General features: G+C 42.0%; 1 protein-coding gene across 3 annotated transcripts; it reads right to left on the bottom strand.

The window, feature by feature from the left end:
* ACOT9 (acyl-CoA thioesterase 9) lies at positions 1-27,173 on the bottom strand (the record flags this gene model as incomplete). Of its 3 annotated transcripts, none has more annotated exons than XM_079727069.1 (16): positions 1-269; positions 693-843; positions 993-1,080; positions 1,493-1,578; positions 1,756-1,846; positions 2,010-2,121; positions 2,598-2,665; positions 7,599-7,672; positions 12,905-13,008; positions 13,385-13,468; positions 17,733-17,770; positions 18,026-18,196; positions 20,253-20,298; positions 20,901-20,927; positions 22,074-22,171; positions 27,154-27,173. In XM_079727069.1, 16 exons carry the CDS (start codon positions 27,171-27,173, stop codon positions 181-183), a joined length of 1,347 nt encoding a protein of 448 aa, XP_079583195.1. In that variant the 3' UTR covers positions 1-180. The 3 variants fall into 3 exon arrangements, with proteins under 3 accessions (XP_079583195.1, XP_079583194.1, XP_079583196.1); XM_079727068.1 differs by having other exon boundaries at positions 20,892-20,927; XM_079727070.1 differs by lacking the exon at positions 20,901-20,927.

The raw sequence follows: 27,173 nt of genomic DNA on the forward strand, positions 1-27,173 counted from the left end.
TTTCCCCCTCTGCCCCACCCAGCCATTCTCTCATTCTACTTTTCTGATCAACCTAAAAGCTGAATACATCCTTCTTCTCTATGGAGGATGAGAATAAACACTAAGAGCAATACACTTGCTCAGGCCTTCATCAGGAACCATGTCACTGTGGGGCACTGGCCTTTAACAAACGCAGTCTTCCTAGGGCTCGATGAGGCAGTCCTTTTTCAAGGTCACTGGTGCACTCATGGAGCTGAAATGCCGCTGCCCATCTAAATACAACATGGACTCTGGAATATAAGAGAGAGAGCTCTGGAGACATGTGCAGCACCTAAGAAAATCACTATACAAACACAAAACTACTTGGGAACACTGGGACAGCAATGAAAATTCAAAACTGGCACCAGGCGTGTGCTGCTGGGCCAGGGAGTGCCTCGACTCTGGCCCTTTGGCTGGACCGGTCCTGACCACCAGTGGCTGCCTGCAGCTGACACTGGCCCTTCAGACAACAGCCAGGCAGGCAGAGCAGCAATGGCCACCTGAATGCCATGAGGCATCCTGGCCTTCAGGGCTGCAGAATCTCAAAAGTACAATCCCCTAAAGATATGCTCTAGGGCTGATGGGCATCAGAGTACTTCCTACAACAATTTAAAAGGAGAGAAATGTCTTTAAAAGTTCCCCTCGTTAGGGACAAGCAGTCATTTGCCACTTACCTCCATATGTTCTGGGGAAAACCAAGGGCACTTCTTTTTCCGACATGAACGTGAAATGAAAGACATTGGTGGTCATATGCTCTTTATCCTGTAGAGAGGCCACCTCACTGTGTACTCTGACTTGAATGTAATTTCCCTGAGTAAAGCAAACCTAAGCGATTATGGACACCATAGTTAGTTAATTGCATTAGGAAGGGGGAAGAAAGCAGTCATAAGAGAAACAGTGGCTTTAGAATATAAAAACCTCTCTTCTAGGCCCAAATAATAAAAATTGTATTTCATCTCTCATCACACACCTACCTGCGAAGAAAGAAACAGCAATGATCCAACCTCAACAGGTTTCTGAAACATGATATCATCCACGGCGACTATAAATGGTCGGGAACCACTATTGGGAAAACACAGTACTTGGGGTCAACTGCAAAATTCAGATGATTTCTAGTTTTTTCCTGACAATCAGCTGAAGCAAACTTTAAATGATCAAAGAATAAGCCTAGAGAAGGAGGGAATAACCATACCAGATGGTAAGAGATGACACTGTGACCAGATCAGTACCTAAATCATCTTTTCCCTTCTGCGTATCATCACCCCTTTTTCTCAGCAGGCATTTAATGTACTAAGTGACAACATCAGAGCGAGAGCCTTCTAAAATAAAGATCAAACCCACCTGGTACCAGTGTGGCATTTATTTAAAAACACAATATGTTCCCAAACACATCCAGACGGGTCCAAAATGTTTCACTGAGTGAGGCAGTATAAACGGCTTCTCAGGAGTTAAGACTACCTTAAATCCAACTCACCCGAAGTTACAAGCAGTAGCCCATCCAAGTTCATATGCTCTCCTCATAAGGAAACCACCAAAGATTCGATTGAAAATGTTCCGCTCCTACAGGACATAAAATAAATATTAATAAATACAAGCCCTGTGACGATCTGAATCTGTAGAACAAAGGAATTCACAATGCCATAGAACAGAGGTCAGTTTGAAGGCGTGTCAACTCTTAGATGAGTGTCATGAGTCCAAGTTATCCTGTTTAGAAGATTTTTCACTAAATTCCAATACCTGAGGGTGGCAAATATCCAAGCTCTTCAGTTTTGAATTCTCCATCCACACTCCATTAGGAGGCAAAACTCGACTTCGAAAACTTATAGTCCTGTACAAATGGAGATTGAGTAAACCCTGTCAATGCCATGGTTTTGCTGCTGAAAAGTAAAATATTTGCAAACAATGCCCAATAATGTTCAAGCAAGTGTAGCTCTGGAGAAGGCCAAGGTTTACATGCTTTCCCAACCAGGAATCTCACCGTCCGAACTTACTTTGGATCCAGCGTGTTAAGAAACATCTCATGTATGGTTGTCCTCTCCTCAGCAGTGGGAGCCATTTTCAGTAATGACATGGAGCTGAAGGCGACCCTTGTCCCCTTGTTCACTGGAACAGGAGACAATAAGGAGCTATGATCAGGAGGGCCACACTACAGCACTGGGTTGCCAACCGGGGCTGCCTCGGATCCTATAAACGCAGTATTTCCAGATTTCGAAAAGCCCACTGGAAATTTCACATCTATCCCAGAGAAGATGTGAGGCTGCTGAGGCTACATAACACTTTCAGTGATTTTTTGCTTTCAGAAGGAAATCATGTCTGCTCAGTGTGAGACCACTTATAATCACCTTGACCTACAGCCCCAACCAGCAGTTATCTCATTAAGATACATTTCCCATTTCATTAAATGCGAGAAAACAAATTACTTCACTTAATATTGTATCATCAATAAAAACCGTTCCAAGTATGGACTCTGTGGACACTTTACTGGTATGAGGAGTCCATACATACTCTTAAATAATCTCCTCTGCAGTACAGTTAATGTGCTTTTTAAATTGTATCTTATTATGAACAAATTAATATACATTCTCCTTGTCTAAAGAGCTCTTCTTCCTCTGGGCTTTCAAGGGTGAGTGGATTTACAAATGCCGGCCTAAAGAGAAGAAAAGAAAAGAAAAATTTTAAGACATGCCATTACCTAGTAAAAACTGAAGGTGTTCATTTTGGGTAACACTTACTGACTGCTTCACATAAGAACTCTGAACAGTTAGGGGAGTCTTCTGGTTACAGACTTATCTACACACTAGAAAGTTCACAGTGTAAAAGGATATGGCCACTTGCCAAAATGTTTCACCTGGTTCTAATTATGAGGAAACAGTCAAATATAGGTTGTAGAACATTCTGTAAGACAACCTGGACTCTTGGACTCTTCAAAAATGTCAATGCCTTCCCAAGGCAATCTTCAGATTCAATTCAATCCCTATCAAACTACCAATGGCATTTTCCACAAAACTAGAACAAAAAATTCTTAAACTTGTATGGAAACACAAAAGATCCCAAATAGCCAAAGCAATCTTGAGAAAGAAAAACAGAGCTGGAGGAATCAGGCTCCTTGACTTCAGACTATACTACAAAACTAGTCATCAAAACAGTATGGTACTGGCACAAAAACAGAAATATAGATCAATGGAACAGGATAGAAGGCCCAAAAATAAACCCATGCACTTATGGTCAATTAATCTATCACAAAGGAGGCAAAGAATATACATGGAGAAAAGACAGTCTCTTCAATAAGTGGTGCTGGGAAAACTGGACAGCTACATGTAAAAAAATGAAATTAGAACATTCTCTAACACCATACACAAAAATAAACTCAAAGTGGATTAAAGACCTAAATGTAAAACCAATACTATAAAACTCCTAGAGGAAAACATAGGCAGGATACTCTTTGACATAAATTGCAGCAATATCTTTTTGGATCTGTCTCCTAGAGTAATGGAAATAAACACAAAAATAAACAAATGGGACCTAATTAAACTTAAAAGCTTTTGCACAGCAAGGGAAACCATAAACAAAATGAAAAGATAACCCTCAGAATGGGAGAAAATATTTGCAAACGATGCAACTGACAAGGCATTAATCTCCAAAATATACAAACAGCTCATACAGCTCAATATCAAAAAAACAAACAACCCGATAAAAAATGGGCAGAAGATCTAAATAGACATTTCTCCAAAGAAGACATACAGATGGCCAAAAGGCACATGAAAAGATGCTCCACATCACTAATTATTAGAGAAATGCAAATCAAAACTACAATGAGATATCACCTCACACCAGTCAGAATGGCCATCATCAAAAAGTCTACAAATAATAAATGCTGGAGGGACTTCCCTGGTGGTCCCGTGGGTAAGACTCCAAGCTCCCAATGCAGGGGACCCAGGTTCGATCCTGGTCAGGGAACTAGAGCCCGCATGCATGCTGCAACTAAGAAGTCCGCATGCCACAACTAAAGATCACGCATGCCGCAACTAAGACCTGGTGCAGCCAAGATAAGTAAATAATAAATAAATATTTTTAAATAATAATAATAATAAATGCTGGAGAGGATGTGGAGAAAAGGGAACCCTCCTACACTGTTGGTGGGAATGTAAATTGGTACAGCCACTATGGAAAACAGTATGGGAGTTCCTTAAAAAACTAAAAATAGAGCTACCATATTATCCAGCAATCCCACTACTCAGCATATATCTGGAGAAAACCATAATTTGAAAAGATACATGCACCCCAATGTTCACTGCAGCACTATTTACAATAACCAAGACATGGAAGCAACCTAAGAGTCCATTGACAGATGAATGGATAACAAAGATGTGGTATATATACAAAATGGAATATTATCCAGCCATAAAAAAGAATGAAATAATGCCATTTGCAGCAACATAGATGCAACTAGAGATTATCATACTAAGTAAAGTAAGCCAGACAGAGAAAGACAAATATCATATGATATCACTTATATGTGGACTCTAAAAAAAATGATACAAATGAACTTATTTACAAAACAGAAATAGACTCACAGACATAGAATACAAACTTCTGGTTACCACAGGGGAAACTGGGGGAGGGGGATAAATTGGGAGTTTGGGATTAAAATATACATGCTGCTATATATAAAATAAATAACTAATGAGGACCTACTGTATAACACAAGGAACTATACTCAATATTTTGTAATAACCTATATGGGAAAAGAATCTGAAAAAGAATATAGGTATAGATATAGATACAGATATAGATATATAACTGAATCACTTTGCTGTACACCTGAAACTAACACAACATTGTAAATCAACTATACTTCAATAAAAAATTGTAAGAAGTCAATGTCTTAAAAGACAGAAAGTGGCAGGGGGATTATTTTAAGGGGAATTATTTAAAGAAACATGATTACCGCCTATAATATATGGTCCTTAATCAGACCGTGACTCAGGGGAAAAGGCTATAAAGAATATTTTAGGGACAACTGGCAAAGTTTGAATATGAATCATATATTAGATAATATAATTGTATCACCGTTAAATTTCTTGGATATAATAAAGGCACTGAGGTTATGTAGGAGAATGGCCTTATTCTTAGGAGATGCCTGCTGAATTAGGGTAAAGTCATCTCAAACTTACTTTGAAACAATTCCAGGGGTAAAAGTATATATGTTTGTATTTATTGAGAAAGGACAAGAGTAAGGCAAATGTGGTAAAATGTTAATTCGAGAATTTAGGTGAAGGGCATATGGGTGCTCATTGCATTATTCTTTCTACATTTCTGTAGATGTGAAATTTTCCAAAATAAAACACTGAGAAAGGGATAGTACTTCACTGTGGTAGAATCCAAAGGTTGGATGAAAGAAAAACGGAAACAAAAGTACAGAAATGGCAGTTTGGAAAATTAGAATGCATCAGCTGGGAGAGAAGCTTTACGTAACGCCCTCAGTGCTGGAAAAGGAGCCCCAGGGCAGCCCCGAGGAGCCGCAGGTCAGCTGGAGCTGCTGAGAGGAGCTAGAGAAGATGGGTGGATTCTTTGCTCGGATCAGAGTCACCAAGGGGTGTTTTTAATCTTAAGTCGGGTTTCCAAGTCAGCTTTCCATGCAGCAGAAGGGATTTCTCATTGCAGACTCCTAACTCAAGTTTCTAAAACAAATTAGACTTCCCATAGGCCTCTAGACTCCATCCTGTACAAACAGCAATCCTGTAACGTTCCCCCCCCACCCCACTCCCACACACATAATTAAATAGTTTTTCCCAGTCTGAATGCCTTGGGTGTAACTGGCATTAGGGAACCAAGAATCCAATGTAAGAGAAAAAAGATAAAGTGTTAAAGTCTGTACAGTTAAACTGGACTTGGAAATGACTATAAATTTATGAGGTTTTTTGTTTGCTTTTCAACATATATCCAAGCCCTGTCTACTGAAAAGGCCTAGAAACATGACAAACTATTAACAACGTATATAGTTCTAGTACCCAGATTTTGGTGTCTAAATACCAGTTTTCCACTAAAAGGAACCTGAGGACTCCTTGGAAAAATGGCTGATTCCAGCCCTGGGGCAGGAAATATACAGGATGAGTCCAAGACATCTCATTGTACCAGAGAGCAGGAAGTTATCAAAGACTAACTAGGAAATGTCAAAATAGCTTATCACAGCAACCAACTTAAAGGAGTTCCCACTGACCAAAGATGTTCACTCTGAGAAACAGGAAGAACAATGGCTGCAATTTATTAAAACACATTTACTATATTAAAATCCATGAACGCACAATGATACTTTTTTAAAAAGCAAAATAGTAGAAAAACTATGTCATCACTAGCTAGTAAATGTGTAAATAAAAGCAAGAATGAAACATTGATCCTAACTTTCCTTTACAAATCAAATTGCCCTAGTTGATAAGGGAAAACTCTTCTTTACAGATCTCCAGCTAATAAATATAGAAAGAAATGACAGAATTTGAGAATCATTTTACATCCCCTAATGAAAAATGATAAAAGCAATGATCAGCAAAAGACATTAAAAGCACTGGAGGAAGACTGATGGGAAACTAGCTGTTCATAAGATTGGATACATTGGATACACCTTGTACTGTACTACACCTGTAGATTATTGCTGATCGTAAGAGGATAAACTGAACTACACAAGGCAAAAATTACAGTGTGCCCCTACTTGAACCCACACACTAATCTCAGCATTACTATGAGTGGGACAATCTATACCTTCTGACATGATACAATATGAGATACAGAGACATCATCACCTACGAAATGCTCTCACCAAATACGCTGAACTCAAATCTAATCAAGGTTTAGACCTAACTTCAATTTACAGAAAATACTAGGGAAAGTGAAACAAGTTAAAAAACAAAATACCACAAGGAAGCAATGAGACAAATCCAGAAAGTGGGACACTGTAAAGAACAATCAATCTGGGCTTTCAACCAGTTAATGATATGAAAGGATAAGGGGACAGTGGGGACACACAACCATTCCAGATTAAAACAGACTGAAGAGACTGCACAATTCTATGAATATACTAAAAGCCATTAAATTGTATACTTTCAATGGGTGAACTGTATGGTATGTCAATTATATCTCAATAAAGCTGTTAACAAAAAAAACAGACTTAAGAGATATACAAATCAAATATAATATGTGGACCTTGTTTGGATCCTGATTTGAATAAGCCGTTAAAGATATTTGGGAAAAAGTGAATATGAACTATTGGACTATATTAAAGACTTACTATTATTTTTGTTAGGTGTGCTAATGGTAATGTAGTTATTTAAGGAAATAGCCTCATTTTTAAAGCAGTGCCCTACACTGATGTATTTAGAGGTGAAATGTCATTATGTCTGGGATTTGCTTTAAAATATTATAAAGAAAATAATATACTTTAAAAAAACAGAAGAAGAAATATGGCAAAATTTTAAAACTCTTAAGTCTAGGTGATGGTATCCCAGAAATTTATTAAAGTCTTCTCTTCAATTTTACATATCTTTGATATTTTTCAAAATAAAGAATTAGGAAAAAACCGCAATTACCCTTTGTTTTCAGAATCACGAGCCACCATTACAAATGTCGCATCCAAAACAGGGGAAAATTCATTGTCGTGTAACTAGAGAACAAAGGAAAGAAAATGCAGATGTAAGAAATGCATTTACTGGGCTTCCCTGGTGGCGCAGTGGTTGAGAGTCCGTCTGCCGATGCAGGGGACACGGGTTCGTGCCCCGGTCCAGGAAGATCCCACATGCCGCAGAGCGGCTGGGCCCGTGAGCCATGGCCGCTGAGCCTGTGCTCCGCAATGGGAGAGGCCACAACAGTGAGAGGCCCGCGTACTGCCAAAAAAAAAAAAAAAGAAAGAAAGAAAGAAATGCATTTACTGGGAAAACCTACTACAATCCTAACTGATATCACAGGCTTCGGGAGAGGCTGAAATTAGCAAAAGAGGACGAGTGCTTTCACTAACCACCATCTGCTGAGATGCCAGGCACACAACTGGGCTCTAGGGGGGAAAAGGCAGCAAGAGCAAAGAGTCTGTGGTCTAGCGGAGGAGAGAGACACCCAAAAACCCAAACAGTGCACAGGGTGAGAAGTGCTGGGATGGGCACAAACTACGGGCCTTGGAGCTGTGAGTGACTGGGACCCAAGGGCAAGGGTCACGGGGGGGACCTTGTGCATCATCATCATTTAAGCGTCCCGCATCTTGCAGAACGCTGGCTTTCTCCAGGCCTACCTGTCCTCCCAAAGGCACACACAACCAGGCGGACCTCCCATCGCTCTCCCAGACATTTCTATTTTCAGGGAACTTGAGTGTGCCAACTACCAGGATGTGTTTGTTTCCTTAGCCTGGCACAGGGGCTTCCAAGAAGGGGTAAGATCAATGAGAATTCTGTGGATTAAGCTAAATATTTACAATGCAGAGGCCATTGAGATTTTAAGGTATTTTTTTTCAGTACAGAAGTCTGTACAGAAGTACAGAAGTACAGAAGTCTGTACTTCCAGGAGAGTCATATCATCAAGTCATATCGTAACCTGAGGGTACAGTTGGTTCCATCCTCAACAAACCCACACTAGTCCTCATCACCACTACCTGTTCAGGCCGTTATGAGCCTTCCCCCTCAACTTTCGGAAGAGTCTCACCAATCTTACTATTTCCCTGTCCTGTTCAAACCTTGCAAGAGGTCTTCCTTTACCCCGGCATCTGGTCTACGCCTGCTGGCATTCTATGTAAAGCCTCCACCACAGAGCCCAGATTCCACTCTAGGTGTTCACCAAACACTCCTGGCATGCCTGCATTCCTTTCTCTAGCCACAGCTAACAACTTGGAGGTCCTGAAATGTCCCATTTTGTCACCTGACCACCTCCCCTCCAGGCCTCTGCCAGATGCCTTCCTCAGGGCCGGATTCCTCAAGACACTCCTCCCCTCCCCGGCCCCAGCCCTACTCCGCAGGCAGAGTTCATCACTGCCTCCTTTGTTTGCCACCTAAGTGGAAACAAAGTCCTCTCCTGACAGCGGTTCTCAACATAAGCAAGGAAGATGTCACCCCCCGGAGGGCATCTGGAAATGTGCAGCGCTAATGATGGCTGTCACATGAGCTGGGGGACATTACTAGCGCAGCGAGGGGTAACCAAAGAGCTAAACAGCGCACAAGGCAGGGGACGGTGCTGCAGAACAAAGAATTTTCCCACATACAATGCCAATAGTGTCCCTGTTGAGAAATAGTGCGTAATAATTTACTATATCATAATCATTTATTTATGTGTCTGTCTCCCTACTGCACCAAGAGCTCCTTGAGAACAAAGACCATTTTTATTCTCATTTGTTTCCCAGCAATTGACACAAAGACTGGCAGACAGCAGATACCAGATCAATGGCTGCCAACTGCCGACGAATGAACTGAGGCAGCTAACTACTGAGCACTACTAGAGTGTGAACTCCAAGAGAATGGAACTTTCTCTGCTTTGCTCACTGCTGTACACCGAGCACAGATGGGGCACTCCATAAATCACTGCTAAGTCAACGTTAAATGAACGCCGTCAGGAAGTGGCCGAGGTGACTCACACCCGGATCCTGTTGTTGAGGCGCACATAGTCGAGTGGAAGAAAAAAGACGTTCATACAGCTCTGCAGGGCAGAGGACAGCAGGTACCAGGAGAGAAGGTCAGAGGGAAGGAGGCGTGGGGAAGGAACAGGTACTATGAGCTGAAAAGATCAGGGAAGGTTTCGAGCATGAAGTGACCCAGAAGCACAGGTGGAATATGGATATGCAGAGCCAGAGCGCAAGGAATCCCGGCAAAGGGAGAAGTGTGCGCGAGGAGGCTCATCTGCTCACCTACTGTTTACGTCCCAGTGTATTACAATGAACATCCACTAGTGCTGAGCACCGGGGATGCAAGGTGAACAACTCTCTGCTCTTAGGACGCTCAAGGTCTCCAGCTGTGCGCTCCAAGAAGGTGTGTGAACGGTAAGTTGGAGGGAATACAGCTACAAAGGTAGGTTGGTGCTAGTTTATGGAGCACCTTAGATCCTAACTAGTCAAAGCAATTTGGACTTTGATCCACAGATAATGGTCACGGAAGGGTTTTGAGAAGGGAAGAGACGTGATTGAAGATCGGCTTTGGAAGATCTATCTGGAAGAAATGTGTAAAATTAACAGAGAGAGAACAGATGAGAGGCAGGCAGAGTAATTAAAAGATAGCTAAAGTACTCACACAAGAGGCAGTGAGGGCTTGAATGAAACACGGAGGCCAAGGAGAAGGGGAAGAAAGGACTCTGGTGAGTAGCTGTGGGTGATGAATTCGCAAGACTTGGCAAAAGGCTGCACAGGAAAGGGAAAAAAAATTAAAGCTTTCACAAAGGTTTGGAGCTGGGAGAAATGGGAGGGTGGCAAAGGGGAAACCGGAGGAGGGTCAGGATCGGAAAGGAAGCGGATGCACTCAGTTTGGAACACACTGGACTTGAGGTAGCGAGAGCACACTCGGAAGAGAGATCTAACAGGAACCCCAAAAGGCAGGTCTGACGGTCAAGCCTAGAAGAGATCTGGGACCACCTCCATAGTAATGACGATAAAGTAATATAATTGCCAACATTTGATTAGTGGTTACTGTGATAACAAAACAGGATCTCAGAGAAGGCAAGAAATTTGCCCACAGTCACATGGCTAATAAGCAGCAGAGCTGGGATTTGAACTTACATTTCAGCCAAACCAGAGGCAGGGTACCTATTGCCAAGCTCCCTCTCTGGAATAAAGGATCACTCAAGCCGTGAGTTATTAATCAAAATGGCCAATGAGAAATGCAAATTTAAAACAAACGTCTGTACTTCTCTGGCACTGATTTTCACTGGCTCTCTCTTCCCAATAATTCCTGTATCTCTTTTTCAACCTATTTGTCCAAGATTCCTTAGAAAGCAGGTCTTATGCCAGGAATCCACTGTGCATCAACCATGAAGATTAAAAAAGGGTGCGAACAGGGTTTCCCTGGTGGCACAGCGGTTGAGAGTCCGCCTGCCGATGCAGGGGACACGGGTTCGTGCCCCGGTCTGGGAAGATCCCACATGCCGCGGAGTGGCTGGGCCCGTGAGCCGTGGCTGCTGAGCCTGCGCGTCCGGAGCCTGTGCTCCACAACGGGAGAGGCCACAACAGTGAGAGGCCCGCGTACCGCAAAAAAAAAAAAAAAAAAAAGGTGCAAACAAATCAGAGCAGCATCCCCAACAACTTTACAATATTTGCTTTAAAAGCAGTATTACTGTCAGTTACAGCAACATGGAAGTTAAAAAATTCAACTGTTTACATACAGCATCAAATAAAAAACTACTTACCTATTTTGACAAATAACTTTAATTACTGCAGAGCAACCTTCAGGCTTTTTCCAAAACATGAAATGCTTCATAATTCCATAATAGAAAAAAATGTATCTGAATGACAGATCCACTGAATACCCTGACATAACTGAATAAGTCACTCTTAAGTAAGTTTTCACAATGAAATCTTGAACATACTCTGAATTATTTGATTTCTGTACTATTATCCTCTTTGAGGTACTTTTTCTTGACAAATTTCTTCATTTCTTTATAATAGCTATTCTGAGTTTTGCTCATTAGAGAGGCTGTTCCTAACTGCTGTAGTAATCTCAGTGACTGTTATGGGTTGAACTGTGTCCCCCAACAAGATATGTTGACGTCCTAACCCGCAGTACCTGTGCACGTGACTTTATTTGGACATAGGGTTGCTGCAGATGTAATCAGGTAAGATGAAGTCACACTGGAGTAGGTGGGCTCTTAATCCAGTATCACTGATGTCCTTATAAGAAGAGAAGAGGACTCCCCTGGTGGCGCAGTGGTTAAGAATCCGCCTGCCAATGCAGGGGACACGGTTTCGATTCCTGGTTCGGGAAGATCCCACATGCCGCAGAGCAACTAAGCCTGTGCGCCACAACTACTGAGCCTGTGCTCTAGAGCCCGCAAGCCACAGCTACTGAGCCCGTGTGCTGCAACTACTGAGCCCACGCTCCACAACTACTGAAGCCCGTGCACTCTAGGGGCCCGCATGCCGCATCTACTGAGCCCACATGCTGCAACTACTGAAGCCCGCACGCCTAGAGCCCATGCTCTGCAACAAGAGAAGCCACCACAGTGAGAAGCCCACACACTGCAACAAAGAGTAGCTCCCCACTCGCCCCAACTAGAGAAAGCCCACATGCAGCAACAAAGACCCAACGCAGCCAATAAATAAATAAAAGAAGAGAAGAGACACCAACACACAAGAGAAAAATGCTATGTGATGAAGAAGGAAGAGACTGAAGTGTTACAACTACAAGCCAAGGAATGCCAAAGGGCCAGCAAACCACTAGAAGCTAGGAAGAAAGCACAGAAGACTTCTCCCCTACAAGTTTTAGATAGAGCATGGTCCTACTGAGACCTTCATTTTGGATTTCTAGCCTCCCAATTGTTAAGACAATTAATTTATGTTGTTTTAAGCCACATGGTTTGTGGTACTTTGCTACAGCTGCCCTAGGAAACTAACAGTCACCAATCCCATTCATGCTTAACAGAACTCAGACTGCAGGGAAATTCTCTGGGGCAAAACTAGAAACAAGTACCTTAACATGGAGCTGCATATGATTTCAAAGTAATAAACAGTAAGCATAAACACCAAATTACGTGTCAGTCTTTGTCCAGGAGGAGGATATTAATAACACACCATCTGTATGACGTGAACTTGAATTGTTTTTCTATAAATGGGTGAACTATATATCTGTCTATGGATAGACAGGTGAATAAGCTTTTCTTTCACTGAGACTAGCTGGTTGTATTGGAACAAGGGGGCAGTCTTCGGGCGCAGACACACCTGGAACATATGCATCTTCACTTCCATGGACGTCTTCCCAACCCAACTAACATGGCCACTGAACTTGATGTCCTGTTCTGGGCTTAAGCTCTTCTTACACATATCTACAAAACAGAAAAATCAACCTGAGCCCAAACCATACTCCAATGTTCTATACTGTAAAAGGACAATTTCATTTGAAATTTTGGCAAATTCCACTATATTTCCTTTTTGTCTTCAAAACTAAAAATAATTTTTCAAAAATAATTTTTGAAAAATTAGATAATGCAAAGAATATAAAAAATAAAACTGGAATCATGCAAAACTCTTCTACCCAAAGATAATTATAATAAATATCTTGGTATATTGCAATCAAGACATTTTCATATGCACATATATACATAAAAATTCCCCCATAAAAGGAAAACATTTCCTCTAATCTCAATAATATTTTGTAATTACTAAAAATTCTAAGTATGTCTAGAAAATAATATCACTTACCAATCCTGTCCACCAGGGCTGTAACTATCGATAAAGGAGACATCCTAGCCGAATGAATTTTGTTGTGCATGTAGCAAATAAGAACTGTAGGAAAATAGAAGAGAACCAAATAAAGGAAAAGCAAATTTATTTTTTAACATTCACAATTTACTCCCTGAAATCCATAAAAAGTCTTATCTGGTTTTGAAGACCCAATCCTCCATATTCCACTAGTGGTCTTTTCCTAGAACCAAAGACTTTTTTATACATTGAAGAGATCTGGGAATCCTCTACTCTGACTGTTCAATTTTAGATTTGGTGAGGAAACTGAAGCCCAAAGCTCAGGCCTGCCAAGTGGCTTATTACCACTCAACAGAGACACGGTGCCTAAATCAGAAAAAGACCCCAGCACATGAGTCTGACAGCATCAGACATCTTCAAAAAAGAGAAACAAATCACAAGGGCTCGGCTACCTGTTTTCCTCTTGACTCTTTCCTAATCATGAAGCTATTATTTGGCTCAGAGTTCTCCCTCCTTCCCTGTCTCACCCTCAGCTCCTACACCACCCTGTCGTTACCTGTGTACTTTCCATACTTTAACAAGCATTTAAAGGTGCAAAGCTGGTTCTATGTATCTTACAAATATCAACTCATTTAAAATTGCACTGTACTTCTTTATAGTGGTCTCCCTGCTTGCCCTATGATTCATTCAAATTTGTATCATCGGGGCTTCCCTGGTGGCATAGTGGTTAAGCATCCTCCTGCCAAAGCAGGGGACACGGGTTCGAGCCCTGGTCTGGGAAGATCCCACATGCCACGGAGCAACTAAGCCCATGCACCACAACTACTGAGCCTGCGCTCTAGAGCCTGTGAGCCACAACTACTGAGCCTGCGTGCCACAACTACTGAAGCCCACACGCCTAGAGCCCATGCTCCTCAACAAAGACAAGCCACCCCAATGGGAAGCCCGCACACCTCAACAAAGAGTAGTCCCCGCTCCCCGCAACTAGAGGAAGCCCGTGTGCAGCAACGAAGACCCAACGCAGCCAAAAATAAAAGAATAAATAAATTTATTAAAAACAAATTTTTTATCATCAACCCTCAGGACAGGGTCTGTGCTCAATAAATATTTGTTGAGTAACAATAAACCCTTTCATCCATGCACCTGCTAAAGGATGTACTGGGGGGATGAGGGGCGAAAGGCAAGAAACTCCATTCAAAAAACTTGTGGTACCCAGAAAAGATATCCTAAGTGTTTGACCTTCCACAGCATTAGTGGAAGTGAAGGCAAGAGAAAAGATCCAAGAGCTAAGAAGAAGGCAGGTTTGACAAGACTTGAATTAACTCAGGTTTCTAACTTGCACGAGTGAAGATGGTGTACCATTCACTGAGAAAGAGAATACAGCACAGGAACAGCAGAATGGACTGTTTTCAACATGTTGAATTTGAGACATCCACGGCACATCCAAAGGAAGATGGCCAGTAGGCAGGAGGACAAACTGGTCTGCAACTCACAAAGCAGGCCAGGAAATGTAGCTTCTTAAGTATTCCACATGCTGAGAGCAACTGAAGCACTGGGATTGAAGATTATTTATAGAGAAAGTGCAGACACCAACAACAAAAAGGGCAGCAGACAAAACCCTGAAGATAAGCGACATTTAAAGGATCAACAGAGAAAGAGGAATCTACAAAGGAGACTGGGAAGTAGCAGCCTGAGAGGCAGGAGGAAATGTCACCAAAGCCCAAGGGTGAGTTCGACATCACGAGGAACTTCAAAGGCGTCAGGTAAACCCTGAGAAGCACCCATGAGATCACACAGTAAAGGGGACAACGGCATGGAGGAGCAGAAGCCAGAACACAAAGTTAGCTCTAAAGTGACAGAGAAAGAAAACTGGAGAGTGTTATACGGGAAGGAGATTTTATCTATTTTTCATTGTAAGATGCAAGAGCCTTGAATATGTTTAGAAGTTAAGGGAAAAGTGAGGTTGAGAAAAGGCTTGAGATATAAGGGAGATATCTTCAGGGTACGTGATAAGGCAAGTTCCTTGAAGAAACAGAAGGAATAGAATCAAGTGAACAGGTGAAAGGGACTGGCCATCAACAGGAGGTGATGAAGAAAAACAGGGTAGTGGCAGGGGAGTTTGTATATATAGGGACACCTAAGTAAACCGAAGTCAAGTGAGTGTGTGTGTGTGTGTTTGTGTGTGTGTGTGTGTGTGTGTGTGATTCTTTTTTAAAAGGCCAATAAGAATTTTAAAGCAGGTTTATTTAATCTGAAGAAAAATATAGCTAGCCGTGAGCCTAACAATGGATTGTGTCTCTATTTTAAAGATTATTAGAGCCTTTTTTTTAAACCCTTTCCCAACATTTCAGTCCAAAAGCCATTACGTAGGAGCAAGCAAGACAGACAGCCCAGAGTCGGGTGCTGAAGCCCAAGAGGGGTCAGGAAGATACGCAGGGAGGCAGTGAGAGCGATGGCCCAGCATGCCGCAGCCCGAGCACAATGAGGAGGGGGACCTGGGATGGAGCAGAATCCCACTGAGGTGAGGGGAGCATCCATGCGGGTTTCGGGGTGGCGGCGATATGAAATTGGCTACATACGGGGGAACTGATCAAATAAGTAAATGTACTACAGATAATGGAGCCAGCTGGAGAAGGGAATTACAAATATGAAAAGGGAGGAATTAAGAATGAACCTGTGGTTGAATCAGAATTGGAACTATCAGTATGAACCCAGGGTTCCGAAAGATAGACAGATAGATAGACAGACAGACAGACAGGTAGGTAGATAGGTAAGGAGGGAGAGACAGGGAGGGAGGAAGGAAGGGAGGGAGGGAGAGAGGAAGGAAGGAAGGAATACACATACAGGCAGGCAGGTATAGATGTAAATGTACATGTACGTGCATATATTCCCCAGCTCATCCACTGAAAGCACAGAGGAATAGTGATACCCCAGCAACAATGACAACTCCCAGCACCCAGATCTTGCTTTCTAAATATCATTCTCCGTTAAAAAGAATCAGGGCTCCTCAGAGATTTGGCTGATTCCAGGACTAGGGCAGGGAAAGTACAAATGAGCCTAGAAATGATGCACCAGAAAGTGAGGAAGTGCTCAAAGAATGATGGGGACACAGGCAAAAAAAAATCCACAGAAGCCAGCGTGAAGAATAAAGGGCAGTCCTGGGACAAGTTGAGCATCAAAACAGATGATAGAAATATATTACAATCCATTCAGTAAAATAGGAATCCCTGAGTCCATACTGATTTTAAAGTAATTGATAAAAGTCTAATGAAAAATGGGATATTTACAAGGTCTCAAAGTACCTCCCTTCAAGGTACTTATTAATTACAAAGGAGAAAAGAGTAACTTTACAGCAAAGAAGCCTGGCAGACACCACCTTCATCAAGGAATCAAAGTTAACATCACAGTAATGGGACAAATTAGAATTATGCACTACCTGCTAAGATGCAATAAAAACACAGCATTCCTTCTGTGGACACTCCTGCCAAAGATGCAAGTCCCAAATCTAACTTTGGGGAAGCATCAAACATACCCGAATTGAGAGAAATTCCACAAAAGAACTGGCCCATAACCTTCAAAAGTATCAAGGTCATTAAAGTCAGTGAAGGACTGAGGAACTATCCCTGACACAACAACTAAATGCAACATGTGATTCAGAACTGGATCCTTCTGCTATAAAGGACCTCTGGCCAAAGTTGAATAGGGTCTGAGGATTAGACTGTCTAAATATCAGTGTTAATTTATTGATTTTGAGGGTTATATTGTGGTTATGAAGGAGAATGTCCTTGTTTGTAGGAAATACACGTGAAACTATTTGGGGGTGATGTGCATCGTGTCAGCAACATACTCACACGATTCAGGGAAGAACAACTCTTTGTACTCTGCAACTTTTCGGTAAATTTAATTAAATAATTATAACAATTCAGAAGTAGGAGATGCCCTTCTTTTTCTGCTCGTTTAGAATATCTTCATCTGCGCAAGTTAAAGAATAAAAAGACCCTTTCCAGGTAAACTGGGACGAAGTGAGAGAGTGGCATGGACATACACTACCAGATGTAAAATAGCTAGGGAGAAGCAGCCGCATAGCACAGGGAGATCAGCTCGGTGCTTTGTGACTATCTAGAGGGGTGGGATAGGGAGGGTGGGAGGGAGGGAGACACAAGAGGGAAGAGATATGGGAACATATGTATATGTATAACTGATTCACTTTGTTATAAAGCAGAAACTAACACACCATTGTAAAGCAATTATACTCCAATAAAGATGTTAAAAAAAAAAGACCCTTTCCAGCCAGAGGATTCAATGTATTACTGTAAGTACCAGTTTAAAAATACTAAAATATCAGTACCTCCTAAGCTGTCAAGATCCTCAAGAATCCTGCCAAACCTGCGAAATAAAGAAAACTGTGATGAAATGAAAATCATAATGATCACCCTTTAAAAAATAACACTATGGGGTGATAAATATCTACCAAAATTGATTATGGTGATGGTAGCACAACTCTCTAAATATATGAAAAACCAGAGACTCACACACTTTAAATAAGTGAACAGTATGATGTGTGAATTATATCTCAAAGTTGTAATAAAGAAAGGAATAAAATAAAAACAAATGACACAAACAGAAATAGTGCCGTGTTACCTTACAGTGTTTTGAACAGTCAAGTATTTCTCTCGTAATTCAGGCTGACTGCCCAAAGGTAAGAGAACTTCAATGTAACTGTCTTTCATTCTCCTAGGTGGCAGTCCTTTCTGTGACGTAGCCAAAAAACTATGAAGTAATTTTCTTTCCTCCATTGCTTTCACGTGGTCTCTGAAAAGAAAGGACACAAGCTTCATAAAACATAGGACGGTGCTATCCCCCAACTCCAGTGACATACAGGTCAGTCAGACACCACCAAAAGAGGAAATAGCAGGTCTGGACCTACCTCATCTCCTTTTCCTTCCTTCCCTTCCTACCTGCCACTTGGTGAAATCTAAAATTTCTCAGGCTAGTAGATAAGAAAAATACACTTATAAGTGATATAGATATATCCAAACGAACTATATATTCACCCTCATCAAAAAGTGTATTCAGGGCTTCCCTGGTGGCGCAGTGGTTGAGAGTCCGCCTGCCAATGCAGGGGATGCGGGTTCATGCCCCGGTCCAGGAGGCTCCCACATGCCGCGGAGCGGCTGGGCCCGTGAGCCATGGCCGCTGAGCCTGCGCGTCCGGAGCCTGTGCTCCGCAGCGGGAGAGGCCACAACAGTGAGAGGCCCGCGTATGGCAAAAAAAAAAAAAAAAAAAAAAAGTGTATTCAAAGAATAGAATCTTTGAAATGAAATTTAAAATACAGAAATGGACATAATAGAGTGTAAATATATGTATCTGCGCTAAAGAACAACATAGCCACTGAACTCCATATTCCCATTTCTCACCTTGACAAGTCTCGTATCCTCTGTGCCCCAGCTCTCTCTCTCTCTGCCTTCAATTTCAGGAAGGAGAGACAGAGGAGGGAAAATGGAGTATATCCAAAAGAAGTTTGGAAGGCAGAGCAAAAGGTAAAGAGGAACAGAATATGAAAAGGAGACAGAAAGGGAAGAAAAAGAAGAGACGATTAAGGTGGAAGAAAAGAGAGAGACAAGGGGATAGGGAACTAAAATGCTGACAATATCACTCTTTCTAAGCTTTACTTATGAAGTATTATTGCCAGAAAAGTGTAGCCTACAAAAATATAGGGAGGGAACTGACAAACAAGTTAAATGGCACCAGGTAAATCCAGAATGTGGAATATTTAACAAGACACATGGCTTGGTCTCTTTAAAATCAAGCTCATGGGGAAAAAAAAAAGGAGGGAGGGATAACTATTATTCTAGATTAGGGGAGACTAAAGAGTCATAACCACGAAATGCAGTAATGCAATTGTTTACCGGATCTTGATTTTTTTTAAAAAAAGCTATAAAAGATATGTGGGGAACAATTGAGGAATTCTGAATATGGGTAAATAATATGCTATTAGGGAATTACTGTCAATTTCATTATGTAAGAGAATACCTTATTTGTTGGAGATGCACGACTGCTGATTTTGTTACATAGGAAAATATATTTATTTATTAGAGATGTGTTGGAATATAACTGGAGCTGAAGTGTCACGATACCTTTATAGTTTAGCCAGTATATGTATATTGACAAATCTGGAAAAACATTCATAAGTATCCAATTCAGATAGTGGGAACAAAGGTATTCATTTCTTCTACTTTTCAGAAAATTGAAATTTTTCAAATAAAGAGATAAGAAGAAGTCATTAGATAATTTTTATACCAAATAGATTATTATTGTTATTATGCTTTTTCTTTTTATCTCATTTTAGCCTCAAAATTCTACGCACCAAGAGGGATATTATCCTACTTTAAGCAGGGAAATACTAAGAGAAAAGAGAAAGATTGTATGGGAGGCCTGGTTAATTGTGACCTGACAATAAGCAGTAATCAGGGTGCATGAAATAGAAAAACCAGGAAACTTGGGTTCAAGTCCCAAACCTGATACTCAATCACTCAATGTCTGAGTTTCAATCTCATCACGTGCAAAAAAAGAACAGGAACATATGTCATAAACACATCACAAGTTTCACTGAGAATCAGTGAGGTAATACTGCTGAATGCACTTTGAAAAATGCAGAGTACGTGTAAATTACATGATTTTATGACAACAAAGCATCAACTGATGAGTATGTTGGAATGTTGATCTTCTCCCCCAAGTAAAAAAACCTCTCAACCCATTTCTGAACAAAGGGTTCCCCCCATTCCTACAGTGGGACCATCAACTGAGCCTAAACACAGCCTAGCACACCACTTAGGGATAGAAGAACGAATAAACACAGAGCACGTACCTCCAGTTTGTGGATGCTCCTACTATCTCCCGCAACTTATCTCGAACTGAAACAAAAATAAAGAGGTCATTCCATGAAACAAAGAAAGTAAGAAATGGATTATGGCAACAAGCTCAAGAACTATGAAAAGCGATTCATGCACTCAAAAGCTTCAAAGATCCATGAATTTCCATTTAACGCCACAAAGCAAACAGCTCAGGGAAGGGATCAGGCCTCTGCTTCCCGAAAACTTGAAACAACTATTGTCTCCTTAGTGCAGAAAAGAATATCCTTGTGTCAATCACTGGGATTTATACAAACAAGCAAAAAAGGATAGCTCCAATTATTCATCTGCTGGGGCTGTATCAGTGTTGGTAGGAGTCCCTTTATGATGGAGATATTATGAACAGAATCCCTGCCTATCTTCTTATAGGCAGCGGAACTAAGACTAATATCAAAATTTGAGTCTCACTCTAATTGATTTCTCATATATGTATACTACCCTAAATGTTAGAAAAGTTGAGGCAAGAAAAATGAAGCAAAAAAGGAAAGGCAAAAAAAAGCAATTTAAGTTTAGTTAATGCCCATTGCCCAAAAGTGCAAGAATGAATTAGTGCGAAAAAAAATTTAAGCACTTATAAAAAAATTGATACTGATTACCACACACACCATGATTCACATGTATTGGTGAACATGCTATATGGATAAAGGGGAAATAAATTAGATAAGCAGTAGTAAGTCAATACTAAAAAATAAATCTATAGGATTTTAAATAATGTTTTGAGTTCATGTGTTTTTTTTCTATCATTTTAAAATACATATTCTGGTTACAGAAAATTAACTATAGCAATCCTTGGTCCTTCAACAACTAAATATTTGATCAAAACCAAATATGGTTAGATGAACATACATCTTAATTTTCATGAAAAAGTGGTTGATTTTTCTATCAATTGTTATAGGGAATTCCCTGGTGGTCCAGTGGTTAGGACTTGGCACTTTCACTGCCAGGGCCAGGGTTCAATCCCTGGTCAAGGAGCTTAGATCCTGCAAGCCACGGCCAAAGGAAAAAAAAAACAAAACACCCACAATTGTTATATACCATAAATTAGGTGGAAACTCTAATTACAATGAAATCATAGAGTAGTACTGCACCAAAAATATCCATTAGTAAATTAGTCTTATTTCTGATTTTTTTTCCTCCTGAGTTCCTTGAATAAAAGAATGAACAGAAAGTATCCCAAGTAGTACACAGACTACAGATGCTCAGTGACATAAAATGATTATTACTAGTTTATATTCAGTGTAAGAAGAAAGGCAAGTGTTGAGGGCCAAGAAACAAAGCAGAATTTTAAATTATATATATACATATATATTTATTTGGACCCTTTAAACAAGTCCCAGTTTTCATTATAATGAATATTCCTACATTGACAAAGACATCCATAGTTTGCATATGGATTAGTTACTGAAATTAACTTCAATTAACAGGGTCCCTCTAACAAAACTATAGACTAGGAGCGTTTTGTTGGTACAGCTGAAGGACCTGTCTCTTGCTTATGCATTAGATCTCTTTTTTCCATGCCTTCCACTTCAGTACCTACACAAAGGAAGCAGAAATCATTTAACTAAAAGAGCTCAGTCCCCAAGGCTCCCAGGAACCAAAGCTCAAGTACTGTATGTGATTTCTACCCCAAGCTATCCTGGTCATTTTCTAAGTGAGAAGTTTATGAAAGATCTACCTTTAGTATGCCTCATTTGCCCTAAACTGTCTATCTACATGCTTCGTAAATAAAGCAGGGTTGTCCCCCCACATAGGCCTAAAAGGTAAACACCCATGCTTGCCTTCATGAATGTGGAAGACTCTCTGTTTCTCGGGATTCTGAGATCCTTGAGTCAGTCCTCTGCTGGGAGCAAGCAGCCCTTTGCTCAGGGTACAAAGCCTACAAAACAAGATGAAACACGCTTCAAGAAGGTTCCATGACTTCTTCCCTGGCAACCCCAAAGACCTGTGCCTCCTCCAGAGCACTCAGCCATCCCACACCCTTAGTAAATACTGTCTTATAGGGTCTTTACATGTTTCTCAAGTGTATGTATATTTGCATATGAGGCTACTCCGTAAATCATCTCTCCAATCATAGTAAACATTTCTTGAGAGCAGAGACCAATTAGGTAATGATCTACAAAATAAATAAAAGATATCAACCAGGTTTAATGGATTTATTCTTATTAGGTTCAGAAGGCCAGAATCAAGCTGGTAAACAGCTGAGTAAACGAATTATGAACATTTATTTTGTTATTGTCATACCATACTTCCTCAATAAATAAGCTAAACCCAATTATAAGTCAATCAACTTTGAAAACAGAATTAACCCTTTCCAGGGTTACTCAAAGAGAGTATTTATTGGACCTAGGCAGAAATTTCCTACTCCCCAATGGAATAAAGTCAAAGCTATTTACCCCAATGTGCCAAAACTGTTCTCCCAAAATAAGTTGTTTAACTTGATTCTGGCTCACTATTGCTTAACTGTTGACTCCTAACCACACACTATCCTATCAGGGATAACACACGTGTAGTATCAGGGACTGACAAACTGATCTGTTGAGAGCACAGTGGAAGAAGGCAAGGCATTGAAAAGGTAGAGAACCCCAGATACTCTTACTCATTCTAGCTCAAGTGACTAGTAAATTCTTACTACCTAATGCCAGGTCCAATGATGACTAACCTATTTTTAAACAGCATATTTTAAATTTTCTTTAGAGCCCAAATTTACTATAGATTTCTCTTCTGAATTACAGCATACAGGAAGAGTCTCTGAGTAAAAATATTTGGTAAAATCTCCATGTAGTTTTGATACTTGTCCTACTAGAACAAATCCTGGTCCTTTCACCAAGTCAACTACTCTAACTGCAAAGAACACAAAAATAGCAGCACATGCTCACTGGCTAATTCAACTCCTTAGCCACCCACTCATCACACTGGCCCTGATACAATCCCTGCTGGTTCACTAAGACTGGAATGCTTCCTAAAGCGTTTGGGGTTTTGGTTTTGTGTTTATTCTCCAATCACATAGCTAACAAGCCTCTATCTTACATAGTTGTGGTTTATTTTTTCACAATAAATTTTCCATTTATGTACTTTTATATGTGAATTAATATTTCAGTCTTCTTGTTCTTGACCTTCTAATTTGCATTTTCTCAGAACATGAGTTAAACTTTTTTCTTTTTCACTATTTCATTTTATGTATTTTCTGTAGGTTCAAATCCCTCACTGAAGGAAACAAGAGCATGTGGTCCTTCCTTCTGCCTTCTCAGAAACTATCGTTCTGCAACTGAATATATCAGGTTTTAAAAAGCACACTGGAAAAAGCTAAAATCTTCCATTGCTACTATTAGCTGAAAGAGCAAAAAAATCATGCCCTCGATACATTAATTAGCAATAATAATAGTTGCAGTAGATGATTCCAATATAAGAAATGAGATCTGACTCTGAATGGCTAAATACTGTGAATACTCATCACAAACTAATAGGAGCTGTAAAACTGATCTCACATATTTGGGTAAATACACATATATACAAGCATTTCTGTTTTGTTCCTTAAGAAGCAGCATTTTCTGAAAAGTGATGAAAACCATCCCATCCTGCCTGAGTGAAAAACAGTGTAGTATACAGAGGTTAAGAGCCTGACCATGGGGACTCCCCTGGTGGCACAGTGGTTAAGAATCCACCTGCCAATGCAGGGCACACAGGTTTGAGCCCTGGTCTGGGAAGATCCCACCGCAACAAAGAGTAGCCCCCTCTCACAGCAACTAAAGAAAGCCTGTGTGCAGCAATGAAGACCGAACGCAGCCAAAAAAAAATACTTAAAAAACTCTATTCCAGAAAGGCATGCTTCTCCAAAGCCTCCCCTAAAAGTCAAAAATGACCAGAAATTTGGAAATAAGCCAGGCACTATAATGGACCATCTCTGAATGGAGACTCAAACGGAGATAGTAAAGAGGGAGTTGATGAATACAGAGAAACACTTGGGCCAAATTATTTGGAAAACTGTGGTCCTGCAGCCCTGTTGGTTGCGTACTGCCATAATAAATTTGAAAACATATCCCTGTAACACAGCAAAGGCCTAATGTGAGTGCTTTTTAAAAAATCATTGATTAGGGCTTCCCTGGTGGCGCAGTGGTTGAGAGTCCGCCTGCCGATGCAGGGGACGCGGGTTCGTGCCCCGGTCCGGGAAGATCCCACATGCCGCGGAGCGGCTGGGCCCGTGAGCCATGGCCGCTGAGCCTGCGCGTCCGGAGCCTGTGCTCCGCAACGGGAGAGGCCACAACAGTGAGAGGCCCACGTACCGCAAAAAAAAAAAAAAAAAAAAAAAAAAAAAATCATTGATTAGGGCTTCCCTGGTGGCGCAGTGGTTGGGAATCCGCCTGCCAATGCAGGGGACACGGGTTCGAGCCCTGGTCCGGGAAGATCCCAAATGCCACGGAGCAACTAAGCCCGTGTGCCACAACTACTGAGCCTGTGCTCTAGAGCCTGCATGCCACAACTACTGAAGCCCGTGAGCCACAACTACTGGGCCCGCGAGCCACAACTACTGAAGCCCGCACACCTAAAGCCAGTGCTCCGCAACAAGAGAAGCCACCGCAATGAGAAGCCCACGCACCGCAACCAAGAGTAGCCCCTGCTCGCCGCAACTAGAGAAAACCCGCGCACAGCAACGAAGCCCCAACGCAGCCAAAAATAAATACATAAATTTATTTAAAATATATATATATATTACTGGTATATAAATTTCTATTCTCTTGTGAACATTCGGCTGATTGTAACTTTTCACTACAATTTGATATAATCCCTACTGATAATCAAATGAAACCTGTGGACCCTCGTGCCCAGTAGTTGTTGGGGGGGAATACATTTTTATTGATACACAAAATGGTATATACTATTTCAGATGGTTCACAGACCACTCCCTTTTGACACCCCCATGGGCCCCTAGACTTAAAACACTGTGATTCAGACCAACCTCCTGAAAAAACTTGAGGCCGAAAGGAATTAGATGACTTTTCCCCTGCCAGTCAACTGGCACACTGGATAGAGCCCAGCTCTTCTAATCCGTCCCCACCTCATACACACCATACATGTAAGGAAACTGCTCTTCTCACAATCTCAGGCTACTTCCCTTAATGTATGCAACACTGAGGTGGAGGGAGCAGGGGAATGGTTCAATCACTGCTTAACACCTCAGTACCTCAGGGTTAATGGCTTATTCCCTGAGAAGCCCTCAGGAGTTTTACCTACAGCAAATCCCTAGGCCTTTAGAAGAAACTGTCAAGAGGCCTCTACAGTCAGGCCCTAGGACTCCATGATTTTCAACCTTTCCAGTAAAAGGAGACCAAGGAGCCCAACCTCTCCAAGGCTAGCCAAGGGAGTCACAAAAGTCGCACGAAGGTGTGAACGTAAGTGTCTTAGCTGTTCTGGGTTCCAAGCTTAGGGTGGGTGTCCGGGAAGAGTTTTCAGTACAAAAACAGGCAGTGCCACTCATATGCCCTCCACTCTGGGGAAATGCCTCAATTTAGAGACTAAACAAATTCAGATGACTCTTTTGTGAGTTGGGGGAAAAAAGAAGTACAAAGATTGCCAACCAGTCAAATAACCTAATCATGTCAGACAGTCTGTATTCATTTATGTACTCTTTCTCTCTCTAGACACTAATGGAGTACCTGCTTAAGATTCAACAGGACTCAAAGGAAACGAGCCACAGGTTTATAAGGAGTTCAGGGCAAAGACAGAGGACTTCCAAACTGGGGGGGAGGAGAGACCAAGGAAGGCTTCCTGGGAGAAGACACATGAACCAAACCCTGGAGCTTGCAGAAGGCCTGTCACATCATGTCCAATGCAAGCTAAAGCCAACTGTGGCTCTTCTTGTAATGACCTTCAACCCATCTTCAAACAGTATAACGAAGTAAATAAGAGAATAAGAGAGACAGAGAGACGCAGAGAACCTTTTTCAACTGAGAGCAAGGTCCACAGGGACAATGAGAGAGATCCAGGGCCCCCAAGAGAACTGCTGGGGATCACTGTCACTCGGAGCCACTGTGGGCCACACCGGGGGGCTGGCATACCTATAGCGGGATGAATTCAGAAGCTGCAACAGGGGTGAGCCCCCTGGGACCCAACTAGGCAGAAAAGAACTTGGAACAGCCGGAGTGCTCCGGTGAAGGAGGCTGGGGGAGAGCCAGACATGCCCTGGAGTCTAAAGCCCTACGCCTTAACTGGACAAGCTGGGATGATGACTTACACAAAAAGGCATCCTCCTTGTCAAAGGGGCCCAATCAAAGCCACTCCCCCACCTAGCCTTACCGGCCTTGCCACTCAGTGAAAGTAAAGTGCAATCAGCACCAGGGGCCCTGGTCACACAGTCCTGAGGTCCAGCAAGCCCAAAAGGTGCCCTGCGATCTCTACCCACACTTAAGTCAGAGTCCAAGTCAGTCAAGCACTCAACCTTTAAAACGCTCTGCAAAGGAGGGCAGAGGACCGGAAAAGGAACGTGCAACCCTAAGTACTAGCTTTCTGACAAGGGGCTAACTCCAAACCACCCCCCTGATGAGCAAAGAGATAGGAATTTCAGGGAACGCCCAACTTCCTCCCTTAAAGTGCCGCTTCGCTTTTAACATCAAACTCCGAGACGGAACACGCGAAGGTGGGGGGTGGGGGGCGCGGGGCCCCAGGGGCGCGGGGCCCCACCCTAGACCGGCGGGGTCGCGGTAGGCGGCCGCCCTTCCCCACCCAGCCCTATTTTCTGCCCAAAAGCCCCGGCACTAGTTCCGCCCTCCGCAGCCCGCTCCTTCCGCCCGGGCCAGCAAGCGGCGCGGAGGGCGGGCGTGGGCGCCCCCCGGTCCGCGCCCCGCCAGGCCCCCGGCTACCTACCGCAGCGCCGCCCGCCTCAT

The sequence above is a fragment of the Hyperoodon ampullatus genome, assembly GCF_949752795.1.
Source record: "Hyperoodon ampullatus genome assembly, chromosome: X".
Taxonomy (NCBI): Eukaryota; Metazoa; Chordata; class Mammalia; order Artiodactyla; family Ziphiidae; genus Hyperoodon; species Hyperoodon ampullatus.